The following is an 18,428-nucleotide window of genomic DNA, read 5'->3' on the forward strand; positions in this document are numbered from 1 at the left end:
TAAGCAGTACAGAAACCTATTTTAAAACTCAGGACTGGAAAGCGGTCAGGAATGCAGTATGACGTAATCTTTTGTCAGCAGCTCGGTCTAGAAGGCTAGGACAAGACAGGAAATTCTTAGGGATCTCCCTCACCTTGCAAAGAGTAGGAGGAAAAAGATAAAACCAAAAGAAACTATACAGTACAAGATAAAAACCTGCCAAAATTAAATGAGAACTAAAACAAAACAAAAATTGCTTCTCATGAAAGGCACTCCAGCCAAACAACTGATGGGGAGGTGCATAAACATGTCTTCTGGTTCTATAGAAGTGTGAATAATGATAATACAAGGATCCAAATGTGGGTGTACATACAAACAACTAGAAGGAAAAAAAAAAAAGTCACATTTATGGATTCCTGCTGAGAGTTTTGGTTCAGAAGCACCATATCTATCACTGCTGCAATCGCATTTATACCATACTTCATATACTCCAAAAAAAAAAAAAGTGAAAATTCCTTCAAGCACTGCCATAGCAAATGATTAACATTCATGAAGTTTAATCCTCAGTACATTATTTCAGATTCTAAACTTCACATTCTGCTTACTTTTAGTCACATTGATTATTAATGGACAAAGACCACTGCACAGATTTGAGAAAACCTACACAGATTTCACTTCAGTCCCCTAGAATGGTGCTCAGAAACTACACTGAAAACTAAGCAGTACACTAACCTAGGACAAACAAGGCTAACAAGTTAAGCGTAACTACTCAAGTGATATTATCTTGCTTAATTGTGATTATCTATTTAAATGTATTCTGCATTTGCTGTATTCCAAATAACATTTGCAAATAGTAACAAAAGGTCAACATAGTACATAGAGAGGTGTTCAGCCCACTTAATGGGAAGGAAAGGAATAACCTATTAGTCTAGGCTGTTGCCATGTTTTCTACAGTCGATCTTCCTCACCAAAAGTGGAAAGAAATTCATTCCAGATCAGTTATTCTGAAGTAGCAGCACACAGAGCTATTTAATTTTTGCTTAATTACAAGCTGAAACTAACTATGCTGTATAATAACAAACATGAAATACAAGGAAACTAGAAAGGCTATATGATGCACAATTCAATCACTAGAACTAAAATGCACATGCCTAAAATGTCCACAATCTCATGTTGCAGTTATTGTCAGACTCACTTAAATGATGAAATTTTACCTCAACTTCTGCTTGTTGCCTTGCTAGAGTGATGTTAAAAATATCCAAAGCCTTTTCAAATTCCTAGAAAGGAGGTGAGAGATTATTTTTTGACAATTTCACTTGGTTAGACTTCACAGCTCAGTTTTACAGGAAATTACAGTAAACAGCTCTTTCAGTGCAACCCAAGTTAATTTGCTCAAGCTGAGAGCTTAAAATAAACCTGGAAAAGAAAAGCACATCGGTTTAAGTTTTTCTTCACTGCAGTTACTAATTTAAAATATTATCTAATATGTTTGTTAATACTACTCACAGAGAAAGGTACCGATGAAGCTGCAAGTCTGGCCACTGAAAATTTTATTTTAACAATACTGACTTAGGAACATGTAAACATTTAAGTTTAAGAAAACAGCAAGACAAACAATACTTAAGCCTTTAATGGAAAACAGCTAACCTCCAACAATTTTAAGATTTCTTCATTAGGTTTTTTTGATGTTATCTTTGTTTTATACATCTCTTTGTAGTTCTTCACTTGTTTCCTATGGTGCCGAATATGTTCCCATGACCACATTTGGAGCTTAGGTTGAACGTTTACTTCAAGGATGCCATAAATAACATATTTCCACCTAAAAGCAAAGACAAATGAAGTACAGTTACTTTCTTTTGGTATACTGAAAAGACACCTAGAGCTATTCAGACTCAATACAACTTCCAAGTTGTGAAAGGGTGAAATCCCTTGTCTAATATCACACTGCTGATCAACAGAGGAACCTAAGGATTTTTATTTTTTTTTCAACAAAGTTGAAATTTCCTAAAAGGTTGCTATTTCCTAAAATTAAAAGTTAACCTTGTACAAAAAGCATCCACAAATCTATATATATGTATATATATGTATGTGAATAATCAAGACAAATGTAAGGAATCTTCTGAAAAGAAATCAAATCTCTCCCATTTGTGTTGGAAAGGTTTGCCCATTTTTAGATAATAGCTATGTTCTTGTAACGGCACCCAACTTATAATGGAGTCTCCTTCATTAAAACAGTTAGGATATTAAAGTACTATCAGACTTAAGTTTCTGATAATGGTCTTTAAGACAGCAAATGTAGGCTTTCAAATATTGTGTCCTCAACTTTGGTTTGAGGTCCTTGTCAAAGGTGGGGTTTTTTTGTGGTTTTTTGTTTTTTAATAGCCCTAGCTTAAGAAAAAACAAAGGCAAACAAAAGAGAATACTTTGTTTCAAAAGGAAATGAATTCTAAACTCCTTAAGTAAGCAGCAATCCCCTGGTAATTATTTCAAATGAATAACTAACAAATTATTTTCAAAGTCTGAGGTGGCCTACCATGTCTTGGCATTGTTGTGCAATGGAACATCAGGTCTGTACTTCCTATATGGCAGATTTCGAGTCATCATATCAATAGACTCCAGAAGCTCCATAACACTGAAGTACTAAATTAAAAAAAAATAAAAAAACACAAAAATCAAACAAAAAGAAAAATCAAACTGAGTGTTATTGTCTTTCAGAGAACATGAATCGATCTTTTCTTTAAAGAAAAAAATTACAAAGTAAAACAAGACCAAGAAATTTATTGATTCTGTATGCTTGTTATAAAATTTCAGATCACTTTTCTTATTATTCTTGCAAACTAACTTTTTTACCACATTACATGTAAGTTGAGAAAAATAGTTTATACCTGTGGCTTATTGAATTCAACAGTTATATCCTGTAAATTTACATCTAAATCCATTTTCGGTGACGAAAAGTCAACATCAGATCGAGGATTCATAAGGAGTTTGGCTTTAGCTGAAATTGGGCGGAATACTAAAAAACAGAAGTTGATATAAAAACTCTAATTAAATAATTTAAGACTGCCACAAATGATACATAACACTTACCAGCTCAAGTTATTATTATTACAACTAGATTATTCATATAAATATGCTAGACTTCAAAACATGGAAAAACATTCAAAATAATACAATCTATACTAAATTTCCACTTTCATTCTGGCAACATTTGTGGAACACATTTGTGTAACATATATTTGTGTAACATTTTCACAAACGTTACGTGGCAGATATTTCAATTAGTAGTTTATATTTGCAACAAATCTATTTTGGGGGGCTAAAGTATAATCTATTTATAGTACAAGACAGTTTCAAACACAGGCCTTATTCCACAAGGATATTTTTTTTTTTAAAGTGTTACTCATGTTTTACACTGTTTGGTAAATTATACTCACAACTTACACTGTTTGGTAAATTACACTGGTAAATTATTTGGTAAAACCAAACATTCCACATTTCTAAATCCAAGCCTAAGTAGGCATGGAAAAAAACAATATGGAATAAAGCAAAGCACATCATGTGAAAAAATATTCAGAGCAGAAATGTTTTAGTTATTGCACAATTTGGCAGTATCAGGCATTCAATAGAGCCTTCAGAAGCCATGTTTAGTTCAATTTTTCCATCTGTTTCACCAATTGATCCAACAATAAAAATTTGTTTATTACTTGAATTTGTGTAAATCATACTTTTATCAAATGAAATTTTTTTTATTTCAATGGAAATATTGATAGACCATCTACATATCAAATATTCTAAATTCACCGAAAGGTTCATACAAGTGGAAATAGACATTTTTGCAAGATGAAAACACATTTACATCAATTTACCTTTGTTTCATTTGAAGCCCTTTACCTACACATTTTATGTGGTAGCATTTCTATTCATTTTCTCCCTGTATTTAGCTTCCTACATTTCATTTTTCATCTTTCCTATGTATAAGTACTATGTTTGCGTTTAGACCAAATGACAGAAGCAGACTTTGTGCTTACCACCTTTCTATCTATGCCTCAATCTAAAGAGTTGCTCGAAAAGAGCCAGAATTTTCATTTACCACAGAATATCAGCATAATGTAATTCTTTAAATATCTGCGTCTCTGATGGCACTCATGAATTTTAGAAGTGTAAATCCTGAATCCTGCAATTTTGCATACAACTAATTTGAACTTCTATGTAAAGATTTAGACAACTGATGATGTTTAAACTTATTTTCTTGTAAAAAGAGTCAACGCTAGCAACTGAAAAAGATAAATCAGAAGAAATTACTAAATAGTTCTCTGCTGGTCAAATAAAGAGACACACGGCTTCCTCTTTTAGGCAAAGGTAGCAAAAAAAACCCATAAAACTAACAGTGCCCTTTTTAACTCTGTCTAGACTTGCTAGAGAACAAGCCACTTAAAAGGCCATTCTGCCTTGTAAACAGTTACTAAACAACCACACAGATGCACATGAGAAATAAAAACCGCGTAAACTCCATACAATGAAAAGTAAATAACCACCATGTTTGATTGGAGCCAATGCGACTTTCAGACTAAAGTAAGCAACACTCAAAGCAATACAACTTGCAATATGGCAACACTAAAAAACAAACAAAATAAAAACATTGATGTTTCAGAATTGATTACTGTTTCCACCTCTAATGAAAAAAGATGTACTTTGCATAAGGCAAGCCACTTCAAAAACACTAACCCATTACTCAAACCAATCTGATTCACAAAACTTACGCATTATTGCTAAACTTCTTAAAATAAGGAATTATTAATGGCTGTGAACAGTAAGGATTTATGTATGACATTCCATTAAAATGATACATAACTAAAGACTCCTATTTTAACCAAAGCCTTTTTAAAGCTACAGATACGGTACAGTATTCATTGTGAGAGAGACAGTTTTTCCTACAAAAGGACTAAACTGCTCTCCTTACTAAGATTTTTTCAATAGAGGTTGCTAAAGTAGCAACCTCTGAGGCATTAAAAATTAGAAGTAAAGTATACAAGCATATTAGAAATACAAATAAAATACCACTTACCAAAATCATAACCTTCTGGAATCAGATTGTGGCTGGCAACTCCCTGTTTTAAGTTAACCTACACATACCACAGAGTTAAAAATAAGTTGCTTTTTATTTCACTATAGTTTTAAAATATAAAATGTTAGCATTTTAATACAGGTTTCAAATAATCCCTCTGACACATAGCTATTGATCTGTTTTAAACACAGAAATACTTCTATTTTTAGCCAATAAAAATCATCGAACAGTAAGATGACCACGCATTGTGCATAATTTTGTAACTAACTGGCAAAGAACTTTTTTTTTTTTTAACTTCCTCAGATGGGTATTGTACTTCTAACACATAAAAACCTTAACATTTACTATTTTTCCTAAAAAAAGCTATTAATTAACAAGACAGTTCTCCAGGACATTGTCATAAATGGAAGCAGAACTGAATGTGAAGTATGCTCTATGCTTCACAGTATGAACTAGAATACTAGATACATTATCTCATGGTTTACTTACCAATGATTCCTCACAACCACGATGGTAGAACATCTCTGATTTCACATTCCAGTAAGCAAAAAGGTTATCCAGTCGTACAAGCTGAAAATACAACAGAACATACGTATTAATAGCTGCAAAATTTAGATTAATAATTTGGATTTCACAAAGTCTGGATGAATAAAAATATTCAGAATATTCCTTGCAGACTACACACCCTTTTATTTTAGAGCCTATACAGTTACACGTTTTCTTGATCTCACTTTCTGTGTAAGGAACTCTAATTCAGCTTGTTTAATTGACAATTCTTTCTTTAGCATACAGTTTATACTGTACCTTGTAGAACAACTTGGCAGTTTCATCATGTAAACATGGATTCCAATTTTTATCTGAGGTCTGAAATGAAAATTAAAGAAAGTTATTCCAGTATCTATAATACACCAACATTTTATCATCACTGAAACAAAACAGTAAAAAAAAAAGAGAGGAATATCACCATAATTAAACTGCACTGAAAATAATGGGACACCATCTTCTGATTTGAGATGGTTAAGCCATTATTTTAAGTGCAAGCTCAATTAGGCTACTTCCCCCAAAACACGCACATACATGTATGTGCACTGACTGACAAGGCTGCACACAGGAACCAAAAGATTCTGGAAAACTCTGTTTTCAGTATTGCAAACTGTTTTCTTTTACACCAGTATTATTTTTAGGCAGGCTTTTTGTAAAGAGAAAAATAAGGGACTAGAATTCTTTCAGAATTCTGGAAGTAGCATTTTAGTCCAACAGAAACACTGTATGTTACACTTTTTCAAGGCCAATATGCATTTCAAGAATGAAGCAGTAAGAATACCAAAGCTTTTATTCACTATGCAAAACTGTTTGGGGAAGGAGCTGTCAAAAACCTTACAATGTGCTAGGAGCAAGCGCTCATAAGACAAATATTTTATTAAATGAAGTAATATTTAGACGTGTTTTCTTTAAGGTTATCAGTTACACATCAAAAGCTATTGAACCAGAAAAACTCAGCAGTATCAGCATATTGCTGCTACTAGGTAGTCTTCCTTTTTTTTTTTTTTTTTTTGTCTCTTTAATGTCAGGAATTTATCTTTAATGGCATGCCCATGACAATATTTATGTTGGATCTGATAAACCAAGTAGTTACCATTGTGCATTGCTCATGATTATAGCTATACTTTCATTAGACAGTATGTTACCAGATAGCACAGTAATACACCAAATAGTAACTTAACCTATCAGTATACATCAACATGCTTTTTAGATGAAAAATAAAATTACCTGCAAACTTAGATTTTGAAGTGAAATCCCAAATGACAAGGGGTTATTCCGATTTGTGATCTAATAGAACAGCAGGAAAATACAAAAAAAATTTTATGCTCTAAACTTAGATTTGGAAGTAAATAGCCAACAATTAAAAATATATATATAGCAAACAACCAAATCTTCTTTGTACCCTAACATATACCTATAAATATTTTTATGCTTTGGTACAAGCTTTTTATCAGTTTTTTTTGTTGTTGTTTTTTTGTTTGTTTGTTTTTTAAGACTGTGAAACTTCCAAAAAATTTACTAGGATTCTCTCAACGTGGAAAACAACTCGGAGAAAAGAAATCAGACAGGTTCCTAATTTCACATTACACATAAGTGCACAACCCCTTATGCTGAGACACACAAAAGTACTTACATCATCTTCATAGCGAATATGGATGTTGGAAATTTTCACCTGAAGATTTTTGATGACCTGAGTGACTAGTTTTTCTACAAAAGTGTCCTGTTTCTCTTCTTTTTCTTTATCTAAGTTAACAGAAAGGAATTTAACGTTTCGTTTGCATTAAAGACTTTTTAAAACAACACTACATAAAGCAATAACCTAATAGTTTGTATGACAGATATGTAAGTTTTCAGTTACACTACTCTTCTTGTAAAAAAGCAAGTCCATTCAGTATAATCTATAATATTTATATCTTCAGACTAGACAGTTTCAGCTTTATTACCTGCTGCATGAAGAATCAGGCTGTTCAAAAGTATGACTTGTACCCACTGATATTGAAGGTGGCCAATACACACTTCTTGAGAGTATCAAAAGTCGAATTTAAGATTATAAGACTTAACACGCATCAAAGAACAAATTAAGCAGAATCTTTAAAAAGGTGTAACGACAAAAATTCTTTGCTACTGGAAACAAAGTTAAATTGTTTCTCATGAAAGAAGAGGAAAGAAAATGTCCAGCAAACATGTGATACAAGCAAGCAATATTTCAGAAGTCTTATCTATATCAGATCACACCAATGCTTTTTATTTTCAGGATGCCTGTTCTGCAATATTGATGACCACTACACCTAAAAATCAGTTACTAACGGGATTTTAAGTATCAAGAGGAAAACAAGAATCCAAAACACTTTATGTGACAAATCCAGCACCTTTCTGGATTAAAAAAAAAAGAAAGAAATAGCATCACTTTCATTAGCTTTTCCCGCTCTTACCTTGGTCAGCTATTTTCTGCTTTGCGTCCTCAATCCTTTGCAATTCCCTTTGTCTTGCTTCCAGAAGCTGCCTGGCTTCTTTTTCAGCATCATATTTTATGCCTAAATACACAGTGTAAACAGGTACAATACAAAAAAATTTTATGTGTTTTTGGAAGATGCCCTTTCAAAAGCAATAATCTTCACATTTTGTTAATAGTCACATAAAAGCAGAAAATTAGGTGACTAAGTGTAAACTACTGAAAGACACCCCATAACCATCACCTAATTGTATTTGCTAGAAGTATCTACTAGGAATAAAGCTTTTAAAAACAACATCAACCCATTACAGATATTTCTGAAATCCCACCAATCTACATTCACTTTTTTCTCTACATTAACTTACTGGCTGTGGGCACAATTAGCAAATAAACTCCATCAAGAACTGCCTCAACAGGTTGAGTATAAAGGTTTTGCCATGGAATCTGTAGGTTAAGTTGACCTACAAACACAAAAGGTTGAAGTATACAGTTAAATAGTTGACTGGAAAAAAAAAGGTTTAGAAAGATAATCAACAGTAATCACAAAATCTCTAGACAATTATTACACTGGACAGAAAAAACAGTGCATCTGAGGCACACATCCTTTGGGATGTGTGTTTTACACAGCACACAAATGAACACGAGGCAAGTTTTTCCATGAGCAGAACTACTAGTCTACAGGTCCTGTCCGTACTCCCTTGAATTATATTCCTCCTTCCTAAGAGCAACCTCTCCCTCCTTGCAAATCCACTGCAGCACCCTCATAAACTAGAAAAGCCTGGGCAGCTCATACGTTATCAGGCACCTAAATACTCCCAAAGCCAGAATTTTTAAAATACTTATTTTTCTTTCTTTTTCTGTGGAAGAGAGTCTTAAAATAGTGCGTATGTTTTGTGAACATGGGGATCCTGATGTTACAGCATCTCTCATTCTTCACACAAGTGCCAATTTTAATAAACTATGCAATCAATCACAGGAAAACACATACTTCCAGGGTAGATTTAAGGGAAATGTTATAGCTTTAGACTTCATTTCCTTTAGGAAACCACTAACTTTTGTAAGACAATCAACTTGCAATGAGAAAACTTTTCATATTAGCAAAAACAGGGAAGGAGGACAGAAAGGGAAGTGGAAGGCAAAATCAGCTGTGGAGTCTTGCTAAGACAAGGGCTGAGACCCAGTCTTGCTCAGTTGCTCATCTTTGTTGTGTTGGGTTCTTGTCTCATTAATACTGAAGTGATTAGACAAGACTCCAATATATTTTAACTTTGCCATCTCAGTTCAACACAAGAACAGGGTTCTGTGTTAGAACCTTCTAACAGGGTTTGGGTTTTTCTTCAGAAGAGACAAACTTCAGAGCGCACACAGCATGCAAATCAAGGAAACCAGGAAAATTACTTGCTTAGGATGCCTAGAGCCACTTGCAAGGAAAAGTAGTATGTTTAGTAACACCTGCATGGGTGTATGATAAAATGTAACTTACCAATATGTCCTGCTTTAACTTTAAATGGCACATCCAGCTGACTCTGAAAGGAAGTGTTTTAGAACATTTAAGCTCATTTCAGCAACTTGTGAAATGTTCCCATTTAGGAAAAAAAGATTATGATCTCCTAACAACAAATTTACCTTTCATCCATTTAAAAAAAAAAAAAAAAACATTCAATATAATAGAACAGGCAAGTGTTTGGTTACTGATTTAGAATGTTAAGCCATGCTAGGCTACATACATTCCCAAGAGCAAGTTTTTAGCTTCATGAGATATAGAAAAAAAAAAAAAAAGTCTTTCAGTATTGCTTTTGACCTAAACACATTCTTTTAGCAATTGCTAAAAGTTTTGCTTTTGAAAAAAAGAAAAAGCTAAGTGAAGCAAGAATACTTCACTTTTAAATTTAATCTCAAATTAATTAGACAAGTCACACAAGTGCAGAGAAAACAAAACACTAAGTTTCTGCTTAAAAGATAGCGTATCCTAACATAAGAACCAAAAAAGGCAAGTACAACCCAAAATTTTGTTCAAGAATCGTTTTTGCAACAGTTTTATTTTTATTTTCACTAACTTACCAGTGCATTCTCTTTTATTTCAAGATTCTTCAGTGCTACAGCTCCTAAAAGCAAAGAAGCAAAAAATTAAAACTACAATAAGCAATGTAGCAGTGGTGCATGCTAAACATCCCAAAGTTTGATTCAGTGGTCCCTGACTTGTAGTTCTTCAACTCTTCAACTCTGTGGAAACATCCACAATGCACACCTCAAATATCCATGAAAGATGATTAAGAACACGCTGTTCACTCATGCTACAAAATAATAACTGAGATTTTTCTCATGGAGCCTCCATGTCCATGGAAAAGAACCTAAGATTCTTCAAAGTAAAAATGTTGGAAATTACTGTCATTTTTTGTAAGGACCCATTTTGAAATTAAAAGTTTGCTTCTTTTTCCTCTACCATCTGCTTCCTGTGCTTGTGGAAATCTACCAACATTAAATTTAGAGTGAATTTTTAGCCCTCAAAAGATCTTATACTTGCAAGTTATATTTATAGGCTTACAAAAGATCACAAGAAGCATTTCAGTAAATCTAACTTTTAAACTTTTTAAGACAACAATAAATTCAGTATCCTGTAAACACAGAAAATTTGCATTGCAAGATCTGTTTTTACAACATACTTGACATCAGACAGTTGCCATAACAAAGAAATGTTGGTAGGGACCAGGAAACTTATAACTCAAAAACATGCACACACTCCAAAGCAATGTCTTCTGCAAATTCTACACGAAGGAAGGAACCCCTGCAATGGTTACCTTCAAATTAGTTGCATAGTATTAACCCATGCACACAGAACAGACACCTGATACAGCTGAGCAGGGGCATAAATGAGATTCAGGAAACCAGAAGTAGACTACAGGCCTGGAAAGGAATACATCTTGACATTACAAATGACAATTTGATTGACCCAATAATGCTTTCCTTTTTGCGGATGCAAGTCAGAAATGGCCAAAAACACGGGGAGACAGGAGCTCCAACTGCAAGAGGCGTTCTTGCAGTTATACAGAGTTCTGATGGCATTGGGCTACTGTTCAAAATACCACCAATTTTGGGAAACTGGACCCTAATCTCAAAAATGCATTCATTAGAACAATTGGCTCAAGTTGTTGAACTGCTGTGGAAGAGCTGATCAGGTAAACTAATTCATCCATCTTTTAGTCCTCGCAAAATACTATAAAGTTTCTAATGATTTATTTAATTTATTCATTGCAACAATCTATTATCGCTTTCCAGTATAATTCTATACATCTGACATGTGGCACCATCAGCCTCTCCAGAAAAACACTACATGCAGAAGGATGCTTTTTGACAGCTGGTGGTTCTGCTTTTAAGCCTTACAATACACACATATTGACAGGAACATTAGAAAAAGAAAAAAAAAAAAAATCAAAGAAAGCATTGTCAGGAGTAGCCTGTAACTACTCTAGTAATTATAACTAGCCTACATAGTTTTTGTAGGTAATAACAAGGTGACAGGTTTTATGCACCATTGGGTTCAATTCTACTCTAAATTTATTCCCTGATAGAGCTGACCCTGCAAAGACCATTTAAACACTCATTAAAGAAAGCTTCATTATATGAGAGACATTTCAAAAAAAAAAAAAAAAAAAGAGAGCATTTGCTTCTCCAAGAAGACATCAATAACTTTAATTGTATTCATGGCAACTAACTCTAATGGTATTCAGAGCAAACATTCAGGTTTGTAACAAAGTTACAAACAAAAATTCATGACATGCAATTTTTTGCACATCAGTTGAGCTACAGCAAAAAGGTTCTCAGGCAAACTCTAAGACTATGTGACACATCAAGCAGCTTAGTTGGGTTTAGTTTCTTCACTTTCTCTGTCAGCTAAGTAAACACTACCTCTCATTTATCAAGGGTTTGGCATATGCCACATTTCAGCTGAGGCACAATAACTTAAGCTGCAATAATTTGGCAGCCCTAATGCTTCTAAAAACAAAGTACTGCAAAGCAAGCAAGGATTATTACCCCAAGCAATTACATATAATATTTTGTGAGAGAGAACTATAGCTCATTTTACCTGAGTACATTGCAATGGCAGAGAATAAACATGGTATCAATACTGTTTCAAAAAAAGAATGCTTTGACAATTCTACATGAAAAATTGAGATTGGGAAGTAAAGTAAGTAATTCTTCACCATTTTTCCTATACTTATGATTTTACAATTAATAAGTTTAAAAGTTTTAGTTACAATCATTAGAAGAGATGGAAATTAGCAAAACTGCAGTCAATTCAATTTTATTATAAAATTACTGATATACGTTCACTAAAATGTGACCGTTTACTAACAAAAACCTTGACTGAGGGTCTGACCATAGTGAACAGACTATCAAAGTACACAAAAGGCTACTACTGAAGCACTGTTTTGTATATTTACACAACCTTTCTTTTTCCTACACTTGGGAGAGAGTAGAAGAAAGAGATTGACTGAACACTCCTGCAAGTAAACATGAACTATTTCCGAGTTTACCAGACCTCATCTGGCAACCAATTCTAACACTCACAATCGAAAATGCAGTAACTGACCATGTCAGTATTCTCTTTCATTGCCAAAAATTAGTCTATCACACTTGGCTGTTTCACTTGCCATGAACCACAGCTCCAAGTGTAATTGCACTGAATCATGACTGTTCTGGCAGGGGAACAAAAGAGTGCAGAAAAAAAAAAAAAAAACAAAAACTCACAAATGGAAGCAGGAAAATCAGGGAGCAAAGGCCTCTTACAGGACATAACACAGCTACTGACTTTTACTGTCTTGGAGCGCTGCCAATTAATTTTAATTGCAAGAATTTCAAAATACATCAAGATTTGGTGGTTCAGTTTTGTTGGGTTTTTTCTCCCCATTGGAGAAATTGAATGTCTCTTTATTTTGATGACAGAAATGCATTCATATAAAACCCCATTTGATGGCTTAAAAATTGCCCAACTAACCAACCTTGAAAACTGTATATACAAGTAGTTGGAGTTGTATAAATATCTAAGGTTAAACATGCAGTCTAACAGCCAAAACAATAATAAAAGCCAGAATATTTATCAACACCTATAGCACAGTCTAGGATTTATTTGGGGTATATTATAAAGCAAATTCTTAGCTTTGCTGATCTCTGGACATTGTAAATAATTCAACAAAATCAATAATTTTTCAGAATTCTGGCATAAACAGGTTTATAGTTTTAATTTTAGATACTCAAAATAACTTCATGAATTTGAGTGCATGAGCCAACATCTACTACCAAGGACTTAGCTCACAAAAAAAAGATATAGAAAATAAGATGACACTCGGTGAAACATTTCACCAAAGAGGCCTAACTGGAATTTTGTTATGGATGTCAACAGAAGTTACAGAGAGGGAAGAAAAATAATCCACGTAAGAATCTTGCAGATTTAACTTATGTATTAATCACACCTCTTCTGTCTTGTAAATAAGAATGGGGGGCAGGGAAGGCAGATGAGAGAAAGAGAGATGAAAGCTGATAGGCATCAGAAACTGAAAAGACCTCAGCTGGTATCTGACCAGTTCACAACACTCCTGCTCATGTATCTTAACAGATCTTCTGCTTTTTAGCAACAGCATTCTCAGCTTGCAAACCCCTTTGATCACTTTATACAAACTGCTGCCATTGACAGTCATTTCCCACTTGTGTTTGTGCTGTTAATTATTCCTGTTAAAGTATACCTTCTGGAGACAAGCTGTAAGTCTTTGAGGATCAGAGTGTCTGCCAAATACCTCCTCTATTGAATCTATTGTAAAATAGGTCATGAAAGGCAGCAGAAACTACTAGGTATTCTTCATCCCTCAGTCAATTCCAATTACCAATATGTAAGGGGGGGCGGCGGGGAAATTGCACCTGCTATACCTAGACAAGGAAAGGCACGCAAAAGTAGTTGTCTTTTATTATAATAACAGGTGTAGCCAGAAAAAAAAGTAAAAATTGCTTGTGCACTCGCAAACTTGTGTCAATTACCTGCCTATATGATCCTACTAACATAGCTGCCCCAAAAAGAGACACCAGCTATCCAAATAATAAGTGGTGTGAAGATATGTTCAAGACATTACCCAATAAGTAGGTGTGCTGAGTTAACAGAGAATTAAGTATTTTAAAGGGCAGAACAGAGGGTCTAAGACAATGAACGAAAAGTTATTTAGACCCAGTCAAAAGAAAACAGTGGCAACATGGACTTTGGTTTGGTCTCTCATAGTGTTTGGAAACTTCAATGACATTTCACTTCTCAAAGATAACTGTCAATGTCTCACATTGCTCCAATCATTTCTTCAGGGTCCAGAGCATTTGAAAATATCTAACTTATCTAAATACTTATCTATTTTGTTTATCTAAGCCAAGTACTTACACATTTGTTAACACAGCTCATTGAAACTATCTTTTGAAGTGAAGACCAGAACAAGAGGTTTAAAATACTGTCCTTCCCAGCATCAGCCATCCAATAGCTTTCCTCGATGGCTGCCTAACACAGTAGCTTTTTATTCTGCTTCATAGCTTCATACTAATGGAATTCTTAAGGAATATGATTTTCTTCCCTCTTAAATTATTTTCTGAGTCTTGGCATTTCCAATATGGGCCTTACATGTTCAAGTTATCTTTTTTACTTGTATAGGTTGTCCTACATTCTCCTTTCTGCATTGCTTTTCATGTTTTAAGTCATTCAGTTCTTGCAGCTCTCTTAGCCATGAGTCTGTTTCCAGACATCACACCTTTCTTTAGTATTGAGACAGTCTGCATTTTTACCCTTAAATATGAGGGGGTTTTTAACAAGGAAACAAAAAAGATTTTTTAAACAGTTCCGTACTTATCACTGTGCTCATGTATGTTGTTAAGAGCCGCATCATCATGCAACTATACTACACAGATTGAATCTCGATAGCTTTAATATGGCGTGGCAAAACTGAAATAAATGTTGAACGTGTTAATTAAAAAGCCATTAATAATGCTCCCAAATTTACAGAAGCTGAAGCTATATAAAGTTAGTTTTTATACATATATCCAGAGTCTACCAACAGGTTACCAGTCTTAATCTAAACAGGTTAGCTATAAAATAGCACAAGGACATAACTCATTCACTACAGCACCTAAAAAAACTCCCTTGGGTATTTAATCATTCAGAGGTGAAAAAATATATGCCTTTTAAAATTTAAGACACAGATATATAGCACCTGTGCAGTGCAATAGCATCCAAAAAGCAATGGCCATTTGTTACAGGGAAAAAAACTTTCCTTTTAATCACTACTAAAATACTGAACGGATTTAGGTCAATTTAATTTAAAGGCCACATCTATGTAAAATTTAGCAAGTCTATCATGACACAAAGACAAACACTGTATGAAAACACTTCCAGTGCATGCAGATAAGCATGAAAAAGTATTAAGTTTACACAAAATAAAAAGACAAAAAATAGTACTATTTTTCTAAAAAAATAATTTATTTCCACAATTCAGTAATTAAGAAGCCAATAAAATTATCAGTAGGATTCAGATATACTGTGAGTGTAGGGAACTACTAATCAATGAAACCTCCACATAAATGCAGTAGTCTACTGCTATTACTACTAATAGTTATTGCCTTTTAGATAGAGGAATGCAATTTCTGGTCCTCCAAGATCTTTGGAATGAAAGAAATATTGCAGATGCACACACCACTAAACATAGTTTAAGTTACAAATACAAGTGAAAGAAAGCATCGTGCAGTAGACCAGGAAAAAAAATAAGCCTCTACACATGACGCTTCAACAATGCTATACAGTAGCTCTGGGCATCTCAGAGCCAGATGCAGCTTCATATATCAATTTTCATGCTAAGCAAGTAAACGGAGTATGTAGAGACAAACTAATTTTATTCTAGTACAAAGGCACTGTACTGAGGGAAAACAGAATTTAACGTAAAGAAAAAAATACACTAAAGCCTCTAAAATATTAAAACTACTTGAAAAGGAAATAACAGAAAAATCCCCAAACCAAGTTCCACGTACATAAAAAACATGTAACGGCTGAATATCAAAACTCCAAAGTAAAAATCAGTGAGATCTATTTAGTTTTTTTAAAAGGCGGAGAGCTAACCTGCACCTAATCTGGTAAGAGTTGCCTCATAGAAGCATAAGCTGCAAAGAGTAACCACCAGCAACCTACTGAGCTGGAAAAATAAGCTTTTACCTTTTTGTAATGTATTAATATTGCCCAAAACATTTACAGAATGTTCTCTATTTTACATTAAATATTTTGCTTGCCTTCCCTGAACAGAAAGAAGAAACTATGATAACTGAATAACTTCTTAAGTACACAAATCAAACAATTAGTTTGACCCACTTTTGATGAAAGATGCAATAACTCAATTCTTCCAAATACGATGCACGTAATCTGTAATAAATGTGCTATATGGGGCCTTACTCATACAGACCAAGGACTAGTACTTTCTCTCCAGCTGTCACATGTGCTGTTGCAGGGTTAAGGCTCCATATAAAAACTGAACTTTGCAAAGATCCTACAAATGCCTTGACTAACTGAAGGAAAATTACTGCAGAGATGAAACCAAATAAGGACGCCGTTTCGGCAAACAGAGGCGTGAAACAAAAACGTCCAAGATACAAAAAACTCCAGAGGCAGCTTCCAAAATCTGATTCATATATATGAGTACCTAAGAATGGAATTGTAGGTAGGGAATACCTCAAGGATGCTTCACACCTGCAGACGTATGAACACGCATGTAAACAAAACCTGCACCTGTGTCTGCTTTTGCTGATGCTGCAGACACCTGGAACGCACATTCAACACACGAGCCAGGAGTGGTCACTGCACACGCATCCGTTAATTGTATGTGTCTCGCTCTTCTTATGCTACCTTACTTTGCCCAGATGTATTGGAAAGAGAGAGACGTTTGTTGCTGTTTCCTTGTACATACGTTACCAAAGGGAGCTCAACCGAGCACATTCAGAGTTACTTTCCCCCCTTCAGAACTGACATGCTAATTTACTTCTACAGACCATTGCCTACCTCACCTAGAGCAGCTGGTCACAGCCTCTGAGAACACCTAAGACAGTCTCTACTCTGGATTCTTTAACGCTGAAAGTGACAAATATCCTAGACCTACAAGATGACAGCACTCAAAGGACAGGGCACCTCGCTGCTGCTCGCGGAGAGGCTGCGCAGTCCCACCGGCACCGAAACGCTGTCAAAACCCCAGGCGCTTATTTTCAGTTTCCTATTTCGGAGCAGGGAAGGAGTCGGCAAGGCAGCTCGCCTTCGCGGGCACTCCCGGCCGGGCCAGGCTGCCGCCTCCAGCCGCCCCCCGGCTTTTCCCAGACCCCGACCCCCTCCCCAGCCCAGGTACGTCCCCAGCCCGCGGAAGGCACCAAGGGCACCTCCATAAGGAAAAATAAGACCCAAGCGGCCATCCACACACCCCAGCCTCTTCGCCAGGGTTTTCCTTTCCCTCGTTTGTTCAGCTCCTCCCGGCCCCGCCGCCCCCCGCTGCCGCAACCGGCTGCTCCACGCCCCCCGCCGACACCTCCTCCACAGCCCGCCCGCCCCCACGACTATTTTTAAGCTGCCGGGCAGGTGGAGCGGCGGGTAGGGCTGCCGGGCAGACAGCCCAGCGCGGCGGCGGGCGCGGCCCGGCCCGGCTCAGCAGGACGCCCAAGGGACACCGCCCCGGCCTCCTCCCTAGCGCGGACGGCAGGGCGGCCCCGGGCCGGCCGTGCGGACGGGAAGCGCCGCCAGGGTGCTCAGGGCGGCGGCGGGCGGGCGGCTCCCCAGCGCAGCCGGTTCCCCCCACTTCGTACCTCCCCAGATGCCCAGCTTCAGCTGGGAGCTGTCTAGGTTCACCACGTAGTCGCCGAGGAAACGGTTCAGGACGTCCACGACCAGCGACTCAAACACCATCCTGGCCGGCGGCCGCCGACCCGGCTCCGGCGGCAGTAGCCGACCCGGCTGCGCTTCCTGCCCCTCGGCCACACACACTGCCCCGCCCCGCGGCCCGAGGGGGCGGCCCCGCCAGCCGTCGAAGGGCGGTGCCTCCGGGCTCGCGCCGCGCGCACGCGCCGCGGGCGGCTGTCCACCCCCTGCTCCCCGTCCCGCGCAGGCGCGGTGGGGTGGTGCCGGCCGCGGGGCGCGGTGGTTCGTCTGAGGCGGCGGGGGCCGGGTGGGGAGGGCCTGGCCGGGGAGGGCGTCCCGGTCCCTTCCCAGGGAGGTCTCGTACGATTTCCGAGGGAAATACGAGGGTTACACGCGGCCTGGACGCTTGGGTTTGTTTTTACGATAGCATTTAGCGTGTACGAGGAGTTTAAGTGTGGTAGCCATTGCGATTTTTTTCAATAAAT

The 18,428-nt window shown here is 36.7% G+C and overlaps 1 protein-coding gene across 5 annotated transcripts in view; it reads right to left on the bottom strand.

Annotated features, from left to right (window-relative positions):
- The window catches only part of VPS13A (vacuolar protein sorting 13 homolog A), a 108,337-nt gene extending 90,275 nt beyond the window's left edge, over positions 1–18,062 (bottom strand). For all 5 annotated transcript variants that reach the window (XM_063320056.1, XM_063320055.1, XM_063320058.1 and 2 more), the window contains exons 1-14: positions 17,892–18,062; positions 10,101–10,144; positions 9,523–9,565; positions 8,405–8,500; positions 8,020–8,121; positions 7,221–7,330; positions 6,815–6,874; positions 5,849–5,908; positions 5,534–5,614; positions 5,045–5,102; positions 2,865–2,992; positions 2,513–2,619; positions 1,627–1,798; positions 1,194–1,256 (exon numbers count right to left, since the gene is read on the bottom strand). In XM_063320056.1, the coding sequence (XP_063176126.1) occupies positions 1,194–1,256; positions 1,627–1,798; positions 2,513–2,619; positions 2,865–2,992; positions 5,045–5,102; positions 5,534–5,614; positions 5,849–5,908; positions 6,815–6,874; positions 7,221–7,330; positions 8,020–8,121; positions 8,405–8,500; positions 9,523–9,565; positions 10,101–10,144; positions 17,892–17,991 (1,224 nt within the window). In that variant the 5' untranslated portion in view covers positions 17,992–18,062. The remainder of the gene's footprint in view (positions 1–1,193; positions 1,257–1,626; positions 1,799–2,512; positions 2,620–2,864; positions 2,993–5,044; positions 5,103–5,533; positions 5,615–5,848; positions 5,909–6,814; positions 6,875–7,220; positions 7,331–8,019; positions 8,122–8,404; positions 8,501–9,522; positions 9,566–10,100; positions 10,145–17,891) is intronic.
- Between the last annotated feature and the right edge of the window lie 366 nt (positions 18,063–18,428).

The sequence above is a fragment of the Chroicocephalus ridibundus genome, chromosome Z, assembly GCF_963924245.1.
Source record: "Chroicocephalus ridibundus chromosome Z, bChrRid1.1, whole genome shotgun sequence".
NCBI classification, from domain to species: domain Eukaryota; kingdom Metazoa; phylum Chordata; class Aves; order Charadriiformes; family Laridae; genus Chroicocephalus; species Chroicocephalus ridibundus.